General features: G+C 35.5%; 1 protein-coding gene across 2 annotated transcripts in view; it reads right to left on the minus strand.

The window, feature by feature from the left end:
* LOC141521015 (tyrosine-protein phosphatase non-receptor type 20-like) overlaps positions 1-21,312 on the minus strand; it is a 292,732-nt gene that overhangs the window by 200,927 nt on the left and 70,493 nt on the right. For both annotated transcript variants that reach the window (XM_074233097.1, XM_074233089.1), the window contains exons 14-16: positions 20,033-20,218; positions 17,995-18,151; positions 10,476-10,686 (exon numbers count right to left, since the gene is read on the minus strand). In XM_074233097.1, coding sequence (XP_074089198.1) covers positions 10,476-10,686; positions 17,995-18,151; positions 20,033-20,218 — 554 coding nt within the window. The remainder of the gene's footprint in view (positions 1-10,475; positions 10,687-17,994; positions 18,152-20,032; positions 20,219-21,312) is intronic.

The raw sequence follows: 21,312 nt of genomic DNA on the forward strand, positions 1-21,312 counted from the left end.
AACTGCCCACACATTATGGACAGTCATGGTTAACTCTAGTTTACATTGTTAGAGAGACTATATGCATCAATAAAATCATTTATAAATATTAAAATTTACAAAATGTTTTAAGGTTTACAGAGAACTTTGAAAATGTTATCTTATTTTATACTCACAATAGTCCTGTAAGGCAGATTTTTTTATTTGAATTTTACAGATAAGGAAACTGAGACTAGGCAACCTACCTGGGTTCATACATATTGATGTATGAGAGAAAATTTGAGCTCAGGTCTTCCGAAATCAAATTTCATCATTCTATTTACTGTACCACATAGTTACTGTTACTTCAAATGCACTAGAATAATTAAGTATTCTGATGTTAATTTTTTCCTACCTAAAAAGAGAGCTCCAGAAAAATAAATTATCATTATTTCCCCAATGGTGGTGAAGTGGCACAGTAAATAGAAATTTATATTTAGGATTAAGAAGAATTGAGTTCAAACCCTGCTTCAAATACTTATTATTTGGGTGACTTTGAGCAAGTCACTTAATCTCTCTCAACCTTAGTTTCTTCATCTGTAAAGTGAATGAGAATAAGAATAATATTTACCTTCAAAGAGTTATTATAAGGATTAAAAGGGATATATGCAAAGAGTTATAAACATCTTAGCAATCACCATTATCTGATAATCAATAAATCGAACAAATGTGAAATCACATTCCCTTTTTGGTAAAAGTCTGATCTCTGGAAGAAAGGGGATTTTGATTTCTCTCAAGGTCTAACCCAAGCATGAATCCTGTGAGTCATTTTGAGGGACAATGTAAAATAAAAAAAAATCATAGGTTCAGAGTCATGAAAATTTTTAGTTTAAAACCCTCCTCTGATGCTTACATTTTATGTCTCTCTCTAGGGCTGCTAGGTACTGCAGTGCTAGGCTGCAGTCAGAAAGACTCATCTTTCTGTGTTCAAATTCAGCTGTAGACACACACTAGCTATGTAACCCTAGGCAAGTCATTTAACCATGTTTGTCTCAGTTTCCTCATCTCTAAAATGGTCTGGAGAAGAAAATGGAAAACCGTCATAGTATCTTTGCCAAGAAAATCAAGAAGAAAATGGGACATAACTGAAAAATACAACAACAATGACACTCTAACAAATAAGACCAAACTCTTAAATCTAATTAAATTCTGTCCATTATCTGGAGCCAGCCTACCTTTCAAGTCTAATCCTCCCTAATATAAAATAATATAATGTAATATAATATAATATAATAATATAGTATAATATAATATAATACATTATAATATAATATAATATAATATAATATCTTAAGATAAACATCTATTCAATATCACTTGAACATTATTTGCACATTTTACCACTCTCTGTTTTATTCATGAAATTATATCTGCCTGCAGTGCCTTTTTCTCATTTTTACCTGCCAAAATCCTAATTGTTAATTTCTGATTAAAATGCCACACTTTCCCCAAGTTTCCACTGACACCAACAACCTTTGTTACCTTCTCTGAATTCCCATGTATTCTGTGTTTTCTATATCATTTATCACCTTCTGTCTTATATCATATAATATATGTACATAGACATATACACACACTACATATATATATACATATATATATGTATATATAACTTTCCCTGCTAAAGTATAAACTTTTGGAGGGCAGGAATCATTTATTTCTTATTTCTGTCTCCCATAGTTTCCAGTTCAAAATCTCACACAGTAGGTCTTCAGGAGGGTTTGATGAATGATGATTTCTTAGCATGAATGCTGAATCTTATTAAACTTCCATCATGCCTCTAAAAAGGAGGCCATATCCTTTCTGATGAATCAGGTTTTACAAGGCCTAGAGATTAGATGAGAATGTGTCCAGGGCTCCACAAGTTTCAAGGGAGCAACTGGTAAATAGTAGCTTTAGTTAAATAAATAATGTTCTTTCCCCACTGAAAGTGTTAATATGCCTGACATATATTCATGGGATGATTAATTCATCTACAAGGCTAGCCTATAAATTTGCCAACTGACAGCTATATATTTGAAAGATCTTTCAGAAATGGCATAGTGATTTGCTAAACTGGGAAAGGGGGATGAAGCTGATGGTACCATGCTGAAGAAAGTGCTTGTGGAGAGAACTGTTTGGAAATTCTTCTAGATGGCTAGCTGAATGGATGTTCTCCTTCACTTGTGTCTTTTGCCAAGGATTTAATTCTACATTCATAAGCAGTGATTAAAAAATTATTTTAAGTATTAAAGCCTGGAATGCCAGAGCATCTGTTCTAGGGAGACATTGACTCCCCAATGAGTATAGTTTCTTATTATTTCTACCATCCATAGAGTAAACAGGAAGGGGCTCAGGGATCTGTCAGAGGGAAACAAAAGAAGATAGAAACAAAAAAGAGAGGAGAGGGAAGGGGAAGGAAAAGAACAGCCAGACCCTAAGAATAGTCATTAAAGATTCACTGTCACTACAAAAAGAGGCCTCCAGCAGTACATCCCAGAGATCTTTACTTAGCTATATACCCTACAGTATTTTTACCAATAACCTGGATAAAGGGATAGAGGGAATATTTATCATATTTATAAATTGTACAGATCTGAAGCAGCTAAGTAGGACACAGTAGTCAGAATTCAAAACATTATGGTAGGCTAGGACTTGGTAGGCCAAATATCATAAGTTGAAATGTGACCTCATAAGCTTACAAGATCAAGTTGAGAGAAAAACTGGTTAGTAATTTATCAAAACAAAAATAATAACCTGGGGGATTTAGTATACTACAAGTTCAATATGAGTCAACAGTGTGATGTATCTGCCAAAAATACTAATGTGGGCTTAAGATGAAATAGGAGAAATATAATTTACAGGACAAAGGTCATTAACCCTGCTCTACTCATCCACATCAAACTGCATCCACAGTATTGTGTTCACTTACAGGTTCAAATTTTGGAAGGACCTTGGTAAGCTGGAGAGCATCCAAAAGAGAAATTGTAATGATAAAATCATTTGATTTCATCCCATGTGAGGATGAATTAGAGAAAGGGGTCTTAACCTAGGCTAAATGGTCCCAGGTGCTTGAATAGACGGCAGTGAGTATGAATTTGGAAATTTTATTTTCTAACTAAAATTCACCTTTCCTTCAATTATTCAAAAACATTATCCTGAGAAGGGATTCATAATATTCACCAAACTGTGAAAGGGTCCTGTGACATACAAAAGGTGTTCCTAAGTTAGAGGAACTGGGAAGATTTTAGTTTGGAAAAAGAGAAGAGTTGGGAGGAAACCAGTTGTAACCGTCTCCATTTTTTTGAAGAGCAGGTTGAAGAATGAGGATGTTTGACCTAAAGAAGAGAGGACTTGGCAAAATAGGGCCATTATAGCATTTGATGGGCTGTCACAAAGAAGAGGTATCCCAGGCTCATCAGACCAAAAGCCATATCCCAATCACATAAATCAGTTCAGCTGAGCTGTGTCAAGTATCTTGGCAAGCACAAACTTCCTACTTAAGAACTAGAGTCGAAGCCTGCTCTATGTGGAGCCCTATCTGGACTATTCCTGTAGCATGTGTCTGGAGTGTGATGAAGAGATTCTCAAGATTCATCAGACTTGACAACCACCACTACCCACATCTGCTGATGTATTAGGAATGAAAGAGAAAAATTAGAAAAGAAAGAGAATAATAAGGAACAGTTGACTAAGTAAAATGATATTGAAGAACAGGATTCGGTTTTCTCTATGTGGTTTAAGATACAAAAATTGTAGATTGTTTGCCAGAAATGGAGTACATCTAGTAAGGACCAGAGAAAACATATTTACCTGAAGAACAGTTAATCTGCTCTAGGGAGATATAAAATAAAAGTGGAGAAGGGGGGAGAAAACTATTGGCAGTCTCTTTATGAAAAGCAGAGTAGTTGATAGACTCTCTACTTTATTTTCAAATTGAAGTAGAAGCAGTGAAAGGAATTGAGTTCAGAATATCTGAACTCAATTTTGGATAATAAGTAAAAATTGACTGTCTTCTCACTTATAATATAAGCTCTTTAAAAGGGAAGGGATTAGGTTTGTGGAGTGGGATGGGGGTCAGTTAGGATCAGAATTTTTAAAAATTTTAATAATGCTTTATTTTCCCCCACTTGCATGTAAAAATAATGCTTACCATTCTTTCTTCTATTTTGATTTCCAAATTGTTACCCTCTCCCTTCCCAAAGATAACAAGCAATTGATATATGTTATACATATAAAACCATGTAAAAATATTTCCATATTAGTCATTTTGCAGAAGAAAACTCAAACCAAAATGAAAAAGATAAAAAGGTGAAGTGAAAAATAGCATGCTTTGTCTGTATTCAGATGCCATCAGTTCTTGCTCTCATGGAAGATAACATTCTTCATCATGGGATTGTCTTAAATCATTATACTGCTGAGAATATGTACTCATTCTACCATTGTACGATATAGCTATTGTACTATATGTACTATTTATTGTACTATAATGTAATATAACTATTACTGTTATTACAATGTTCTCCTGGTTCTACTCTCTTCATTCTGAATCAGTAAGACTTTCCAGGTTTTTCTGAAATCATCCTGCCTGTCATTTCATAAAGCATAATATTTCCCCATCACAATCATATACAGCAACTGGTTCAACCATTCCCGAATGATAAGCATCCCCTCAATTTGCAATCCTTTGTCCTTGTACCCTTGTACAAATGGGTTATTTCTCCTTAAAAAAAAACTTCTTTGGCTTACAGACTTAGTAGTGGTATAGCTAGATAAAACAGTATGGACAGTTTTGTGCCTTTGGGTATATAGTTAAGAGCAGGATTGCTTAAATTCATTGTATTACGTCCTTAAAACCAAACAGAATGCCTGGCAAATAGCAATAATTTAATAAATACTTGTTGATGAAAGAACCTTTTAAGAAAGAGAAGTTGAAGTAAAGCTCATGACTCATTTCCAATTACCAATTCATAGCCTATACTGATTATCAATTCCATTCATTCCAATTTTAACAGCTTTAAAGTTTTCAAAGTACTTTCTGCATAACAGATTTAGAGAGTAGATAGCATAGCAGAATGTCTATTGTAGTAGGCACTTAATAAATGTTTGTTGGCTGATTGAGTGTTTGTATCATCATCTCCATTTTACAACTGAGAAAACAGAGATCCAGAAATGAAGTAATTTGCCAGTCATCACACAGAAGACTTTCAAGACAAAATTTGAATCTGATTCTCCTGACTCTAAGACAATCACTTTTTCCATTATTCAGCACTGCCTAATCAGCTGAAGGGAACTAGAGATCTTAATGCTTAGAAGTATAGCCTATTTGAAGATAACCTATAGTAAGAGCTAAAACAGTTTTATAGAAAGAACTGTCTTGGCTTTAAAAATGTCCAGATTTCCTTACAAATGGGCCCATCTACAGTAAGCAGATAATTAACACCATTTTAAAGTATCAATTATAAGTGCACAAAATAAGTATAACAGTATAAAGTATAACAAAATAAGTAAAACAAAACAAAAATATATTTAGTGTCATGTTACTAGACTGACTATTTTTTCTAAATGTACACAAAAATGTCCTCTTGATGTTGAGGCCTAGCCAACCTTTGACAAATGTGTTCTGGAAAATTGTAGAGTCAAGGGAATTTAGAACTGTATGAATGACAGCTGTACCCAAGAACAAGAATTAATAGACTGATGTGACCTTGAAGTAAGATCCCTTGGGGAATTGTCCTTAGCCTTGTTCTAGTGAACATTTTGATTCATGACTTGAATGAAGATATAAATGCCATGTCTAGCAAATTTACAATAGCATGAAACTGGAAGGATAACTAACAAGTTGATGATGTATTCAGAATCTTAAAAGATTGTGACAGGCTAGAATGGTGAACAAAATCTAAGGAGATGAAATAAAATAGATATAATTGTGAAACATTATAACTGTGTTCGAAAAAATCAAGAGTAAAAAATCCATAATGGGGAAGAAAGAGCTAGATTATAGTTTATGTAAAAATGACCTTGGTAAGGGATAGTAAAAAATGTGAAGGGAGGATGACATGGTAACCCAAACAAACCAGACAAAAAGCCCTCATATGATTTCAGACTGCATTAATGGGAGCCTAGTATCATGAATGAAAAAAATTTCATTTCAATCTGATTTCAAACCATTTTCTACCTCTATTGAGTGTTCATTTTAACCTTTTCACATGTAATCCTCCTCATCTCTGCTTGTTGAAATCCTTCTTGTGCTTCAAGGAAAGAAATGCTATCCCAAAACCTATCTGGCTCAACTCAGTGGAAACAACCTCTTCCTATCTGAATTACTAGAATTCTTTGTTTAGACTACCTGTGAACTTTGTACATGAGTCAATCAATTTGTTGAAATGAATTCAGAGTGAGCACTTATCACAGACAGTGCTGTAATTTGCACACTCCATGCCTCCCCTGCCAATTGTAAATATGGCATATTCAAGGAAGACTAGTATCTCTGACATCAGGGCTGCCAAGCTTTTTGCAGGGCTTTTCCATCTTTGATGTCCACCTGAGTCATTTGACTTTCACCTGAAACTTTAAGAACATTAAGAGCATTCACACCCTGGTAAACCAGTTTTACAGATGAGCTAGACCAAGTTCAGATTAACCAAGAGGGTCTCAAATTCATTGATGAGTTGAAGGGGGGTGTGTACCCCAGGCATGTGAAGTCTTTCACTGCTGGTATGGGAAGATGATAACAACTTGTTCCAAAGGCCATGAGGCCAACTGAAGCAGGAATTGTGCAGTACTTAAGAGCTTGGTTAAAACATCAAAGATGCCAAGGATATCCACTGCATCCCACAGCCACCACCAGTTGTCTTGATGTTGTCTTGCCACTGAACCATGAGACAGGTAGAATGAGGCCAAGAGCTTTGTGTAACTCTGCCTTATTAAAATCGATTTATGCATGAATCAAAAAACATCACCCGTACCACTTTGACATTTTTACCTATTTCAAAGTCATGTGGTGACAGTCAAATGACAAAGTCACAGCTACAGATTCATTGGGAGCTGTAGTCACAAACCTATACACAGGTGGCCCAGGCAATAGGGCTCTCTCCTCATTGGAAGCACAGTGGAATTTTGGCAGCCCCACTATTATCTATCTGATAAGTCATTTAAGGGTCATACTGTTCACCTCCTGCTGTGAGGAAGGAGCTAGAAAAGGTGTCCTAAAAATTGTCTGCTTACCCAACCCTGGACTGATTGCTGGGGTAGGTGGGAGTCCCATCTTCAGATTCAAACACAAAAAATAAATGAACAAAAACTTCTTCAAAGATTTCACTAACTATTGATACATGGAATGTGTGCATGCTCATAGATAATACAAGATCCAAAAGACCTGAAACATAAATAATTCTTGTTGTGAGATAACTCAGTAGATATCATAACCAAATAGCATCCCTGGTAAATGAAGGCCAACTTACTGAAGTAGGAGATGGATACACATTTTTTCACAGTGAAGGGAAACACCATGAAGCTGGGGTGGATTTTACAATAAAAACAAATCTAGTCAACAAGTTGAATGCCTATAAAAAGCTGTGAATGACAAGATCATGACATGAGATTGACACTTGAAGGAAAATGCCAAACTATCATGATCAGCGCCCATACTCCCACCGTGACAAATCCTGATAAAGTCAAAGAAAAAATTTTATGAAAACCTGGAGACCTTTATCATTAATGTACCAAAAGAAGAGAAGCTTATAACTCTAGGTGACTTTAATGGTAGGGCAGGTTCAGACAACCAGACATGGTAGGGAGTCCTTGGAAAGTAAATGGAAAGGGCAACAGCAAGTTACTACTGAATACTTGTGCATCTCATGACCTTCTCGTTACAAACATAGTCTTCCATTTAACTAAATATGGTAAAACTTTCTGTTTTGCACCCTTTTAGCAAACATTAGTATCTAATAGACTATGTTATTGTAAGCAGAAGATACAGACAGGTTGTAAGAGTTACAAAAATAATGTGGCATAGAGTGCTGGACTGATCACAGATTCATCCTTTTTAAACTAAACATTCACATTTAACCAAGTGACAGTCTCAAGACAAAGTGACTAACCGGAAGAAATAATGTCAAGAGATTATTAGAGTGTTTCCTCTGAGTGGGAATAGTTTGTTGCTAACTAGAAAGAAAAGTTGCCAACACACAGTTGGCAACAGTGGAATAGAAAAGGACTGAACAGGTTTCAGAAATCTGATGTACATCACAGTATTTGCTTATCTGGATGAGAACAGGACTTGGGGAAATACAGAAGCTGCTAAATGAAAAACAAGAACTCCACAGGGTTTACCAGCATGATAATTCATCCATTTCTATGAAGGCAGCATTTAATTCCATCAAAAGTAAAGTACAGGGATGACTAGGTAGGTAGAGTGGATAGGGCACCAGTCCTGGAGTCAGGAGGACCTGAGTTCAAATCCAGCCTCAGACACTTAGTGATTGCCTAGCTGTGTGACCTTGGGCATGTCACTTAACCCCATTGCCTTGCAAAAAAAAAAGTAAAGTACAAGTGAAGCTTAGAGTGATATGGGATTCTTGGTTCAATAAGAAGGCAGACGAAATTCAGTTTTATGCAGATAGTAACAATTCGAAGTGCTTTTATGACAATCTGAAAGCTGTTTATGAGCCAATGACATATGGCGCATCTCAGCTACTCAGTACTGATGAAACCACATTGGTTAGTGATAGGGATATGATCCTTGAAAGATGATGAAAGTTGTTGTTCTTAACAAGCCATTATCAATCAATGCATGTCATTGACAATTAACCTCAAATTGGAGTCAATTTGTCCCTAGCTTCAGTTCCTGAAGAAGAGGTTTGAATGTTATTAGGCTCCTTTCAACTGGCAAAGCACCTGATTCTGATTCTATTGAAGTTGAGATTTACAAGGCTGGGAGGGGGAGTCCATTGCTTGTATAAAAGCTGACTGAAATATTTCAGGTTATATGGCATGAAGAGGTTATCCCCCCAGAAATTCAAGGTTGCCTCCATTTTCCATCTTTATAAAGATAAAGGAAATAGATTATCCTGTGACAATCACAAGGGTATTTCTCTCTTAGTCATTGCTGGTAATATTCTTGCTGATCCTTCAAGTGAAAAATGATCACCTACATGAAAGCCAGTGTGACTTCAGAAAGGATAAAGTAAAAGCCCAACAACTCTAGGAAAAATTCCCAAAGTAGACAGAGGTCTGTATACAATTTTTGTAGATCTGACCAAAGTCTTTGATATTGTTTGTCTTCAGGGCTTATGTAAAATTATATCAAAATTTGTTAGCCCAGAGAAATTCATCAGTATTGAATGGCAGCATGCTTGCTTGGGTACTGGATTGTAGACAATATTCTTGTAATTTCTTGGTCACCAATGGAGTGAAAGGCACCTTTTCACTCCTTGCTCCATGCTTTCTAGTTTGATGTTTTCAGTCATTTTAACAAATTCCTTCACTAAGGACGAACACAGCAACAAGGTTAGTTACTGCACTGATGGTAAATTCTTCAATTTGAAAAGGCTATAAGCTAAGACCAAAATGGAGGGAGTGTTGGTGCATGATCTTCTGTTTGCAGATGATTGTGCACTCAATACAGTCTCTGAAGCTAAGATGCCACAAAGTATGGATTGATTCTCTGCTACTTATGCTAATTTTTGCCTAACAATTAACAACAAGAAAACACAGGTACTCTATCAGCCGGCACCACATCATCCATATGTGGAGCCATCAATTACAGCCAACTGATAACTTTTGAATACCAGGGATAAGTTCACTTGCCTTGGCAGTATATTATCTAGGGAGGAACACATTGAAGTTGACCCACACAATACCAGAGCTAGCTCAGTATCTGGGAAACTCCAAAAGAAAGTATGGAAGAGAAGAGGAATTAGACTGATCACCAAACTGAAGGCCTACAGAGCCATTGTGCTGACCTCATTGCTATGTGCCTGTGACACCTGGGAAGTCTACCAGTACCATGCCAGGAAACTTCAATTTAGATTGTCTTATGAAGATTCTAAAGATCGACTGGCAAGATAAGATAGATACCAGATTCTGAGGTCCTTTTTTTTTTGAGCTAAATTGCCAAGCATTCAAAAGTTACTACAGAAAGCAAAACTTCGATGAACTGCCCATGTTGTTTGAAGACCATGTTTTTGCTTACCAAAATGACTATTTTATGGAGAACTCGCATATGTGGTAGAGCATCCCAAGTCTGTATTAGTCTGATTAACCACAGTCAGAAAGACTGTAACTCATTCCTAACATAGATGTTATTTTTATTTTCTTCAATAATGGACAAGAACCAACTAATCAGCATTTGGAGCATTTAAAAAATTTTTAAATGCTCTATTCATATTCCCTTAGTTGATCTCACAAATAACTAAATCTAAGGTTCTTTGTTCAACACCATAATGGTAACTTGGTAGAGCATGATTGAAACCTACCTATCTTGGTTGCCTTCATCTCCAACCTTATGACCATTTTCCACATTGAAGTTATCACATGATTTGCCCAGCAGTCTTCCAGATGGTTTTTCCAGATTAGATCTAAGTAACATATTTTCTGAATAGGACAATCTCTGAATCAAAGGGAGGCACTCCCACCGGGGCACATTTTCAGAGTCTGATTTGAACGTTTGCATGAGCTGATTATCTTCTGGATTTGAGAGAGAGAGAGAGAGAGAGAGAGAGAGAGAGAGAGAGAGAGAGAGAGAGAGAGAAAATAATATTGAACATTAATGTTATTCTATCTGCTGTACCTTACCAAGAATTTAGGCTGCTTGAGACTTTGCAAAAACCTGACTGTATCCAAAATTGTGTTTGCATTTCTAAAAAGAGAAATGATTGTTGAATTTAGGCCATCTGTTCCCCACTATTATAGGAGAATTAAAGAAGTGCCAACATTTTGACATGTGAGGTTAAAGTTATACAAAGTATAAGTTTAATGTGCATGTGTGAATGTCATCAATTTAGTCCTGGAAGGGATGTTAAAGATCATCTAAGCCAGCTCCTTCATTCTATAAATGAGGCAAATGAGACTCGGAGAGATAAAGTAACTTGCTCATCAGTCACATGATGAGTAAGTCACAAAGCCAAATTTTGAACCAAGTTCATCTGATTCTAACTCTAGTGGTTCTCCTTTCACAAATTATAGAGGTAACAAATTGTGCATATTGTGTGTATGTAGCATGTTCATGCATGTGTGTGTGCAACCAAAGAAATCTATCTTCTCAAGTAGCTATAGTATATTTCAATCTGACTTTACAGTGAGGTAATTGTAGGCATCTATTGAAAGATAAGGCAGCCAAGCTTTGCAACATAGATTGCTTACACATCTGCTCAAGCCCATTGCCATTGTTTTTGTTGGAAAATCAAAGAGGATTGGTTTGGTTTGGGTTTTTTTAATCTAATGAGAGCTTTTTCATCTTGAATCAAAATGTTAAAATATTTATTTAATACCTGTGTCCAAGTCGCTCTTATAGTATTCCAGAAATACTCAGAAATAAAAGAGATGCCTTTGATCACAAGAAGTTGACAACTAAATTTGTTAAACCAAGTACTGAATGTTGTTTGGTACAGTTGAATCACAAAAAAGAAAATCAGTCACTGTGGGCAAGGTACAATTGTGGAGAAATATGGTAGATTTCAACTTCACTTAAATTCATTTGTTCATGAACAGATCCCAGATTGTTAACTTTATGTTCATTTATTTACTTGAGTTCAGAGGCAAAGATTGAGAGCTTTAAATTTTATGAAGACATGCCTTTTCTATTTATTTCATAAACATTTATTTAAACACCTACTATGTGCCAGACATTGTGTTAGGAACTGGGTCTAGAGATATAAAACTCTTTCACCAGTAATCTCTCATTTAAACTTCACATAATCATTGCAAACAGATTCAACTCTTCCAATGCAGACACTTTCAGGATGATGAAGTTTGGTTCAAGTCATATAATGATATGTTTGAGTAAAATATTTACTTAGCTTCTCTTGCTACATGTGTTTTGTTTGGCAAAATAGTTCCATGAACTTGAAATGGTTTCCCTAAGTTTATCCTAAACTCAAAGGTCACATATTTCAGAACTGGAAAGTACCTTATGATGAAACTCAACAGACTTCTATTTAGCACCAACTATTTGCCAAGCATACATCCTTTCCCTCAATCCCCTACAGGTAAATGTTTTCTGATGTTCCGTCCTTAGTCATCTTCTTTCTATATATTCTTTCCCTTGACAGTCTTACCCACCACAATGACTTCAACTCTATGCAATTAGCATACAGATCTGTATCTCCAGTCCTAATATCTTTGTTTAGTTCTAATCCTGCATTTGAGTTCTAGTCTTGTATTTCCAGCTACCTGATGGTCATGTGGTTATTCTAACTACACTTTGAACTCAATGTGTCCATGACATAACATCATTTCTCTACCCCAAATCAACTCCATTTAATCCCCCCACCCTCACCAACTCTTTCCCCACCCTTTCTTCTCCATATCTAAACTTGCATATATTTTTCTTTTTAGGTATTTCATACATCTGTCATGTCTATTCTGTTTTGACTGGGGAATACAATGACTATATAATCTAACTCTATCATGTTTTACAAATGAGGAAACTGAGGGTTGGAGAGGTTATATAACTCATCAAAATGAGGATGGAAACTTATCAGTAGAAAGTAGCAAAATAGGGATTCTAATCTGGTTCTTTTGAATCTAGATCCTATACACTTTTTCATTTTACTATATTTCTTCACATGCCATTTAAGGGATTTAGCTAAAGTTTAACTTCACCTAAAGAAAGTGCAATTTGTGGCTTTGGGGAAGAGCCAAGATGTTGGAGTAGAGACAGGAACTCCCACAAGTTCTCCCCCAAACCACCCCAAATATCTTTAAATGACTCTAACCAAATTCTAGAGTGGCAGAACCCACAAAAAGAATAAGTGAAAGAATTTTCCAGTCCAAGACAACTTGGAAGATCTGCAGGAAAAGAAAGTGTGTTACACCAGAGTTAGAAAGGACCCACAATGCAGCCCAGCCACACTGGAGAAAACCAGCTCCTGCCATCCAGGAACAGCCTGTAGAGTGTCTGGGTCCCTGTAGGAACTTGGGTCTGAGGAAATGGTGGTGGTTTCCAGACCTCTCAGCCCAGACATTGCCAAAGACAAGGAAGCTCAGCAGGAAAACTCTACTGCCCCAGAATAAGAGGAGAGCCTAGTTCAGTGCAGACCATAGCACCGATCCAGTCCTGGGAACCAGGAGAGGCCTGGGAAGCCATCTGGCAGCTGCTTCCAGAGTACTCAGCCCATGGATGGCAAGAGGGTTGAGGGAAAATGCAGAGGTCTCCTTGCTATCCCTGAGGCAGAATTATTACTTTGCCCATACTCAGATCCTGGTCTCAGTCTGGGGCCCAAGTGTCAGGATAAGAACTTTACTGCTATAGTCACAGTGCCAGGGAAGAGGGGTGTGCTTGTGATTATCCACAGACCAGAGCACAGACCAGGAGAGCAGTCAGAGCCTCTCATAAGAACTTGGAGGAATTGAGGTCCCAGTGTGGTATCCCTGAAAATAGCTGCAAAAATCCTCAAAACTTGGGACAGTGCACCCTCCACCCTTCAGAGTCCCACCTAAATGAAGAGTTAAAATTGTCATTGACTGGGGAAATGAGCAAATAACGCAAGAAAAAGAATCCCACCTTAGACAATTACTTTGGTCCTATGGAGAATCAAAATACACATTCAGGAGATAACAAAGTCAAAACTTCTGAATCCAAAGTCTCCAAGAAAAATATGAATTAGTCTTAAACTATGGCAAATCTCAAAAAAGATTTTGAAAATCAAGTAAGGGAGGTAGGGGAAAATTGGGAAGAAAAAATGAGAGTAATGAGGAGAAATCATGAAAACCATGTCAGCAGCTTGGTGAAGGAATTACAAAAAATTACTGAAGAAAATAACATCTTAAAACCAGGTTGGGTCAAATGGAAAAAGCAATTCAAAAGGTCAATGAGAAGAATGCCTTAAAAAAAAGCAGAATTGGCCAGATAGCAAAGGAGATACGAAAGCTCTCTGAAGAAAATAACTCCTTAAAATGTAGACTGGAGCTAAGGGAAGATGAAGATTTTGTGAGAAATCAAGAAACAATAAAACAAAATCAAAAGAATAAAAAACTAGAATAAAATGTGAAATTCTCATTGGAAAATAAAAAAAAAAAGAAATCCAAGAGAGATAATTTAAAATTATTGGACTACATGAAAATCATGAACCAAAAAAAAAAAAGCCTAAACTTCATTTTTCAAGAAATAATTCAGGAAAATTACCCTGATATCTTAGAAACAGAGGATAAAATAGAAATTGAGGGAATCTGCTCATCACTTCTTAAAAGAGATCCCAAAATAAAAACTGCCAGGAATATTGGAGCCAAATTCCAGAACTCGCAAGTCAAGGAGAAACTATTACAAGCAGTCAAAAGGAAACAATTCAAATATCATGGAGCTATTGTCAGGATATCGCAAGATTTAGCAGCTTCTATATTAAGGGCCCATAAGACTTGGAATATGATATTCTGGAAGGCAAAAGAGTTTGAATTACAACTGAGAATCAACTACGCAGTAAAACCAAACATACTCTTTTAGGGGACACATAGACATTCAATGAATAATGACTTTCAGACTTTCCTGATGAAATGGCCAGAGCTAAATAAAAAGTCTAATCTTTAAGTACAGGACTCAGGTGAAGCATGGAGAGGGTAAATGGGAAGGGCAAATCAAGAGGGACTTAATGATGTTGAACTGTTTGTATTTCTGCTTGAGAAGATAATACTGATAACTCATGATAACTTCTATCCATCCCAAAGACAGAGCTGATGTTGTCTGAATATAGACTGAATTACTCTTTTTTTTCCTTTCCCACTTTATTTTTCTTGTGATTTCTCTTTCTTTGTGGGGGGATGTTATGTTTACTTTTGCAATATGACTGTTGCAGTAGTAGTGTGTTTATAGCTACATATTTTAACTAGCTAGTGGGGAGTGGGGTGGGAGGAAGGGAGAAAATTTGGAACTCAAGGTTTTGGAAGTAAATGTTGAGACTTACTTTTTCATGTAGCTGGGGTAAAAAAATATGTAAAAATTTTAAAAAGTGCAATTACATTGAGAGAAGACAATTTTGTTTTGCTTTGTTTTCCAGCAAAAGAATAATAATCATCTAATATGCAGTTATTCATTTCTATCTTATTGCCCATTCCACTAATACTCTTTCACATGGTCTGGCTTTGAGAAGCCTTAATAATCTTCTCTGAGAAAGTATAGGTTAATTATTATGAAAAAAAGGTATCTGAAAATCCTCTACAGAGAAAAGACTGGTTAATCTCCTGAAAATACAACTTTCATCATTTCAGTCTTTGCTCATAAATCTCCGGTGGCTGCCTTTAGCCTTTAGAGTAAAGTTTAAACTCTTTTTCCATATATTCAAGTACTTTAAGAAACTGGTCTCAACCTTTTTCATCTTATTTATGTGACCACATTTAATTCAAAAAAGAGTTATTATTAAATATATAAATATGAACATACACACACATACACATATATATGTATATATTCACACACAAACATATAAGGCACTATGTTTGGTACTAAGAAAACAAAAATAAAAAATAAAGAACAACCCTTGTCCTCAAGGAGCTTGTCAATCAAAGAGACAAAAACATACACACACAAATAAAATATGTACACAGGTACATGTAATGCAAGGAAATTTAAGGAAAGGGAGATAGCTAGCATCTAAGGGAAGGGAGTAGATGATAGAAGATTTCAGAGTCCTTAGCATCTGAAATGAAGCACCTTGAAGGAGAAGAGGGAATTCTGAAAGTCATAGATAGGAAGGGAGCATATGGCAGATGGTTAGTCAACTACAAAGGTTATAGATGGAACATTAAATTCTTGAAACTATTAATGATCTAGTTTGACTATTATGTGGAGTCTGGGAATTAAATAATTTGAAATAAGACTGGAAAGGTAGACTGTAGTCATGAGAACTGTCAGTGTTATAGCACATACTTATCTCCCTCTATATCCCTATTCAAACCCTCTGATTCAGCAAAAACTAGTGTAATCCTTTGGTCCAGATCATTTAAAGGCAACCTGATGTAATGAAAAGAATATTTAATTTTAAATCCTTTATCTTCTACTAGTATGATCTCATGAAAATTGTCCTCTCTCTGGGTCTCAATTTGAATATCAATAAAAAATAAGGCAAGGAAGTCAAAATAACCAAGAAGATCTCATGCATTTCAAAATATTCATGGCAGGACTTTTTAAAGTAAAAAATAAGTGGAAACAAGTAGATATTCATTAATCTGGGCAGTGGCTAACATAAGAGTTTTTACCTTTTTTGTGTGCCATGGGCCCCTTTGGAAGACTGACAAAACTTACGGATCCCTTCTCAGAATGATGGTTTTAAATATATTAAATAAAATATATATAGAACTACAAAGGAAACCAAAGGTTAGTAAAAATAAAAACATATTTTTTTTCCTATCTAAGTTCACAGATGTTCTAAAATCTATTTCTTTCTTGGGTCCATTGGCACTATGTTAAGAATTCTTAGGCTAAACCTATTGTTGTATAAGTTATCCTTTCTACATTGTAGGGGTTAGGGGAACAGTGCCTTTGTGATCTGGAAAATTCATGTAAAATTTTTTGATGCTCATTTTCTATCAAAGAAGAAGTCTCAATTATTATGATATTAAAAAATAAAATATGTTGAACTATACAATACTATACATAGTGTTTCTGTATTTCTGTGTTCCTAAATATTTTTTCTGTGATATCTGCTAGCCTTCATGGGTCATCTGTGACTTTCTCAAAACTCACCCTCCCAAAATTCCTGTTTAAATTTTTATACCTACCCAAGATTTACCACAAACCACAATAAAGAAAATTGCAATGGGAAATGATGGATATTAAAATTCAGAGAAGCATGGGAAGACTTTTATGAACTAATATGGTAAAGTAAGCCAAAAAAAGAAAATCATATATATATATATATATATATGAATATATAAATAAAAAATGGAAAAAATGAATCCTGTCTAATTAAAATGGCTAAGCCCAACAGAATAGATTAGAAAATAGGCCACCATTTCTTTCTTGCAATCATAACAGAACATTACATAAATTCACATACTTGGTTGATCATAGAATCACAGAAGATTTAATCATAACAGTTAGCATTTATATGATATTTTGGTTGAAAATTATTTTACAAATATCTCATCTTATCTTCATAACAACCTTAAGAGAAAGATGCTTTTACTTATCCCCATTTTACAAATTAGTAAACTGAAGCAAACAGAAAATTAGTGACCTGCCAACATTACTTATACATCTCATAAGTAACAATGCCCTATCCACTAAACCATCTAACTGCCAGAAAGAATCTGTTTTCTTTGATTTTGTTGATCTGTTTTTTTCTTTTTTTAATAAAGAATGATTCAGTGGTTAGGTAAGTGGGAAGAAGATGGAAATGAAGAAAAGTAAAAATAAAAGATAGCAATAAAATTTAGAAATGAAAATAAATAAAATAAAGTTGACTATTTAATCTCTATTTTTTCCTAAATCCTTTATCTTGATTTTCATCATCTCTATTATTTTTCTCAGACTATTTTCCCAATCAAATAATATCTCACATTTATATAGGACTTTAAGGATAACAAGGCACCAGCCTTTCAACAACCCTACAAAGTTGGCCATTGAAGATCTATCATTCCCAGTTTGCAAATGAAAAAAAAAAAGGTTCCAAGATACTTAGTGATTGATACTTAGGATCTCATAGATGATAATAAGGGATTATGATTGATCTGTGGAACATCTAAACATAAACCCATAACACTAATGATTTCTTTATACGTAGAACCATGAATGTGTCACATTAAAAGTACTTTCCATAGAACTATGAATATGGCATTACTCACCTGATAAAATTTGGGAAAACTGCTCAGGGCTCATCTGTGCATTAAATCTGTGCTGGACAGAACAGAGGTCCAGCAAATATTTGCTTTTCTTGGCAGTATCAGTAATAAAAGTGTGTTTCTTACCACTGATGCTGCTTTCAATGGTGAATTTCTTTCTCTAAAAAAAGAAAAAAATAGACTCTCACATGGTGATTTATCCACATTTAATTCCCTGAGCTATTTCATTTCAGCTAGCCCAGGTTCATGAGGAGTGTCTAACTATCTTCACAATCATCCCTCCAGGACCAAATCAAATAGTCCTGATCCTGGAAACTTCATTCAATCAACATGCCCAAGACTGCCTCTCCACCCATGTAAGCAGCAGGTCTGAATCTCTGTTGTAAAACTGAGCCAGAATGAACTGAACTGACTTAATTTTCCTTGAATCCAATTTGCTCAGAATCATTTAGGCATAGCTAATAGAAATCCCCAGGGAAGAGAAGAAGCCCACTGATCTGGCACTTGAGCAGTAGACCCAGAGAACAGAGAAACTTAAAATGAAAACAAGCAGAGATAGGGAATGGTAAATGCATTAACAAGACAACTAAGCAAATTTGGCAAAGTGGAAAGAATATTGATCTTAAAATTTTTTTAAAGAAAAGAAGGAATTTTTGTCTATACAGTATATCATACTGTCCTTTACTAATATCTAGTATAATGCAGTTTTTTGAGGAATACTATTCTATCACTTTTGCTTTTGCATACTTAGCAGTGAGCAAAATTCTGGTCACCTACTAGGTGCTTGATGATTGTTTATTGTTGTGCTGATTGGAAAGTCTAGGTTTGAATCTTAACACTACACATGAGAACTGTGAGACCCGCAAGCTCTCTGAGGTTGTTTCCCCATCTGTGAAATGGGAACAATAACAATGGTAGAGTCTATTTTACAGTGTTGTTGAAAGATTCAAATAATAGAAATATAATTATTACTGACGTTTATATGTCAAGCTTTAAAGTTTCAGAGAATACTACACATTTGTAAGTGATGGTTATAATTAGAGCAACTCAAACCTTGCCTGTCCAATTTGGATACAACATATCCCGTTTGAGCTTTACTATAATTCTAGGAAATAGGTATTCAGGCATTATTTGATATATGAAAACTCACTCAGAAAAATTCATAAGATCAAATTTGAAGCTAAACAAGACTTTTATTTTACAAATAAACAAGCTAAAGGGCATAGCAATAAAATAATCCATTGTCAAAAAAACCCAGAATTGTGGAATTTGTTCTAGGTCTTCATAACATCAAACCCAGCATACTATTCACTAAGCTATGCAATCATCAATTATGCTTAAAGAATAAGGAAGAGGAAGGAAGCAGCTAAGTGGCACAGTAGATAGGACACTGGCCCTAGAATCAAGAGGATCTGAATTCAAATCCAGTCTCAGATTCTTAATAATTACCTAGCTGTGTAATCTTGGGTAAGTCACTTAACCCCATTGTCTTGCAAAAGAAAGAAGCGGAGGAAAACATGAGAAGAATCCAAGAGAAGAAACAAAGAGGAGGAGGAGGAGGAAGAAAAGGAGAGTTTCAGCAACTAATTGTAATCCAGCAGAAAGGAAGATAGAATAAATGTATATTTGAAACCCTCACATCCCATAAGTGTTGATAAAAACCTTCTTAGGAAAGAATTCCCACAAAAGCTGAAATATCAAAGCCAGATGTGGTGTCCTTTAATACCCATGGGGATACAAGATGACAGAAATAAAAGCTTGAAGAATGATAGAATAATCCTAAATACCTAGTCTAGACTACCTGCCCACTAGTGTCAATACTGATGGATTCTTAGAGTTAAGAGAGTCTTACCTAGAAGAAAAACCTAATCCTCCAGGCATTAAAATGACAGCATTCCCCAGAGTATATAATATAGAAGAATGGTACACACAGGATTTGGTCTCTTCAAGGTTATGTTTACTATTCTTTCTATGGAATAGTAGGCAATTGGGTGGGGGGGGGAGCCAATGATTTGATTTGTAGCCCTTGAATTAGACTGACCTGGATGGAAATTTTTCCCATTTCTCGCCACTGAAAACGTAAACTTGCAATTCTAGTATTGTTTTTAACTTCATATACAATGATGCCTTTGGCACAAATCCCCAAGGTCATCTCTGTCCCTGGCATTTTCTTCTCTTGGAAGACTTGATAGAAGAACACACCATATTCTGGAAGCTTCTGGGTCAGCTAAGAAAACAAAAATCACTGGTTTAGAAGTATACAATTAAATGTCCAAGATATTTCTTTAATTCCTATTGTGTACAGCTCTGTACTGCACTGGGGTTTGGAGGTGGTCTGATGAATTCAAAGATATATAAAACAAACTCCTTATTTACATTTAGATAAGAATAAATATGAATGATTAATATAATATTTTAATATAACATAATATAAATATCTTGTCATATATATTCAATTTTTGCCTCTCTATGGGTTCTTCTCAATCTGCCTACAGAAATGTGTGAGTCTTCCCAATTCTAAATTAAAAACCTTTTCCCTTTCTTTCTATACTTTCTAACTGGCCAAACCTCTTTAAAACATAGTCTAAGAGGGCAGCTAGGTGGCACAGTGGATAGAGCACTGGCCCTGGAGTCAGGAGAACCTGAGTTCAAATTTGGCCTCAGACACTTAATAATTACCTAGCTGTGTGGCCTTGGGCAAGCCACTCAACCCCATTGCCTTGAAAAACTAAAAACAGAAACAAACAAACAAAAAAACATAATCTAAGACTGATACCACTACTTCCTCACTTTATTTTCAAACTCTTTCCACTTGGCTTTTGTTCTCACCATTGGAATATAGCAATTCCCTGTGGAGTCTGATTGAATTCATTCACCTTTACTCAGTCCTTATCTTTCCCAATTCTTATCCTTCCTAATCAGTATTCTGACTTGACAGTGTGGATAATCCCCATCTTGTAGAAAGTCTCCTCTCTTGACTTCAGAGATACCTGATTCTCCTTCTATCTCTCTAATTGGTCCTTTTTTACTACAGTGATTCCTTTTCCTCTTTTCATATCCTTAAGATAAGTGGACCTCAGAAATTTTGCTCTTCTCTTTCTCTACATGTTCTCTCCATGGGAAATCTTGTCAAATTCAATGGCTTCAACTATTAGCTCTATGCAAATGACTTCCACATTTTTATCACTAGCCCTAATCTCAAGAACCATATCTTTAACTTCCTACAAACATCTCCATCTTTACATGCTGGGCTCAACATGTCCAAAATGAGCTTACTGCCCTCCTTCAAACTATTCCTCCTTTTTCATTTCATTATTTCTG

This window comes from Macrotis lagotis, chromosome 4, assembly GCF_037893015.1.
Source record: "Macrotis lagotis isolate mMagLag1 chromosome 4, bilby.v1.9.chrom.fasta, whole genome shotgun sequence".
Classification (NCBI taxonomy): domain Eukaryota; kingdom Metazoa; phylum Chordata; class Mammalia; order Peramelemorphia; family Peramelidae; genus Macrotis; species Macrotis lagotis.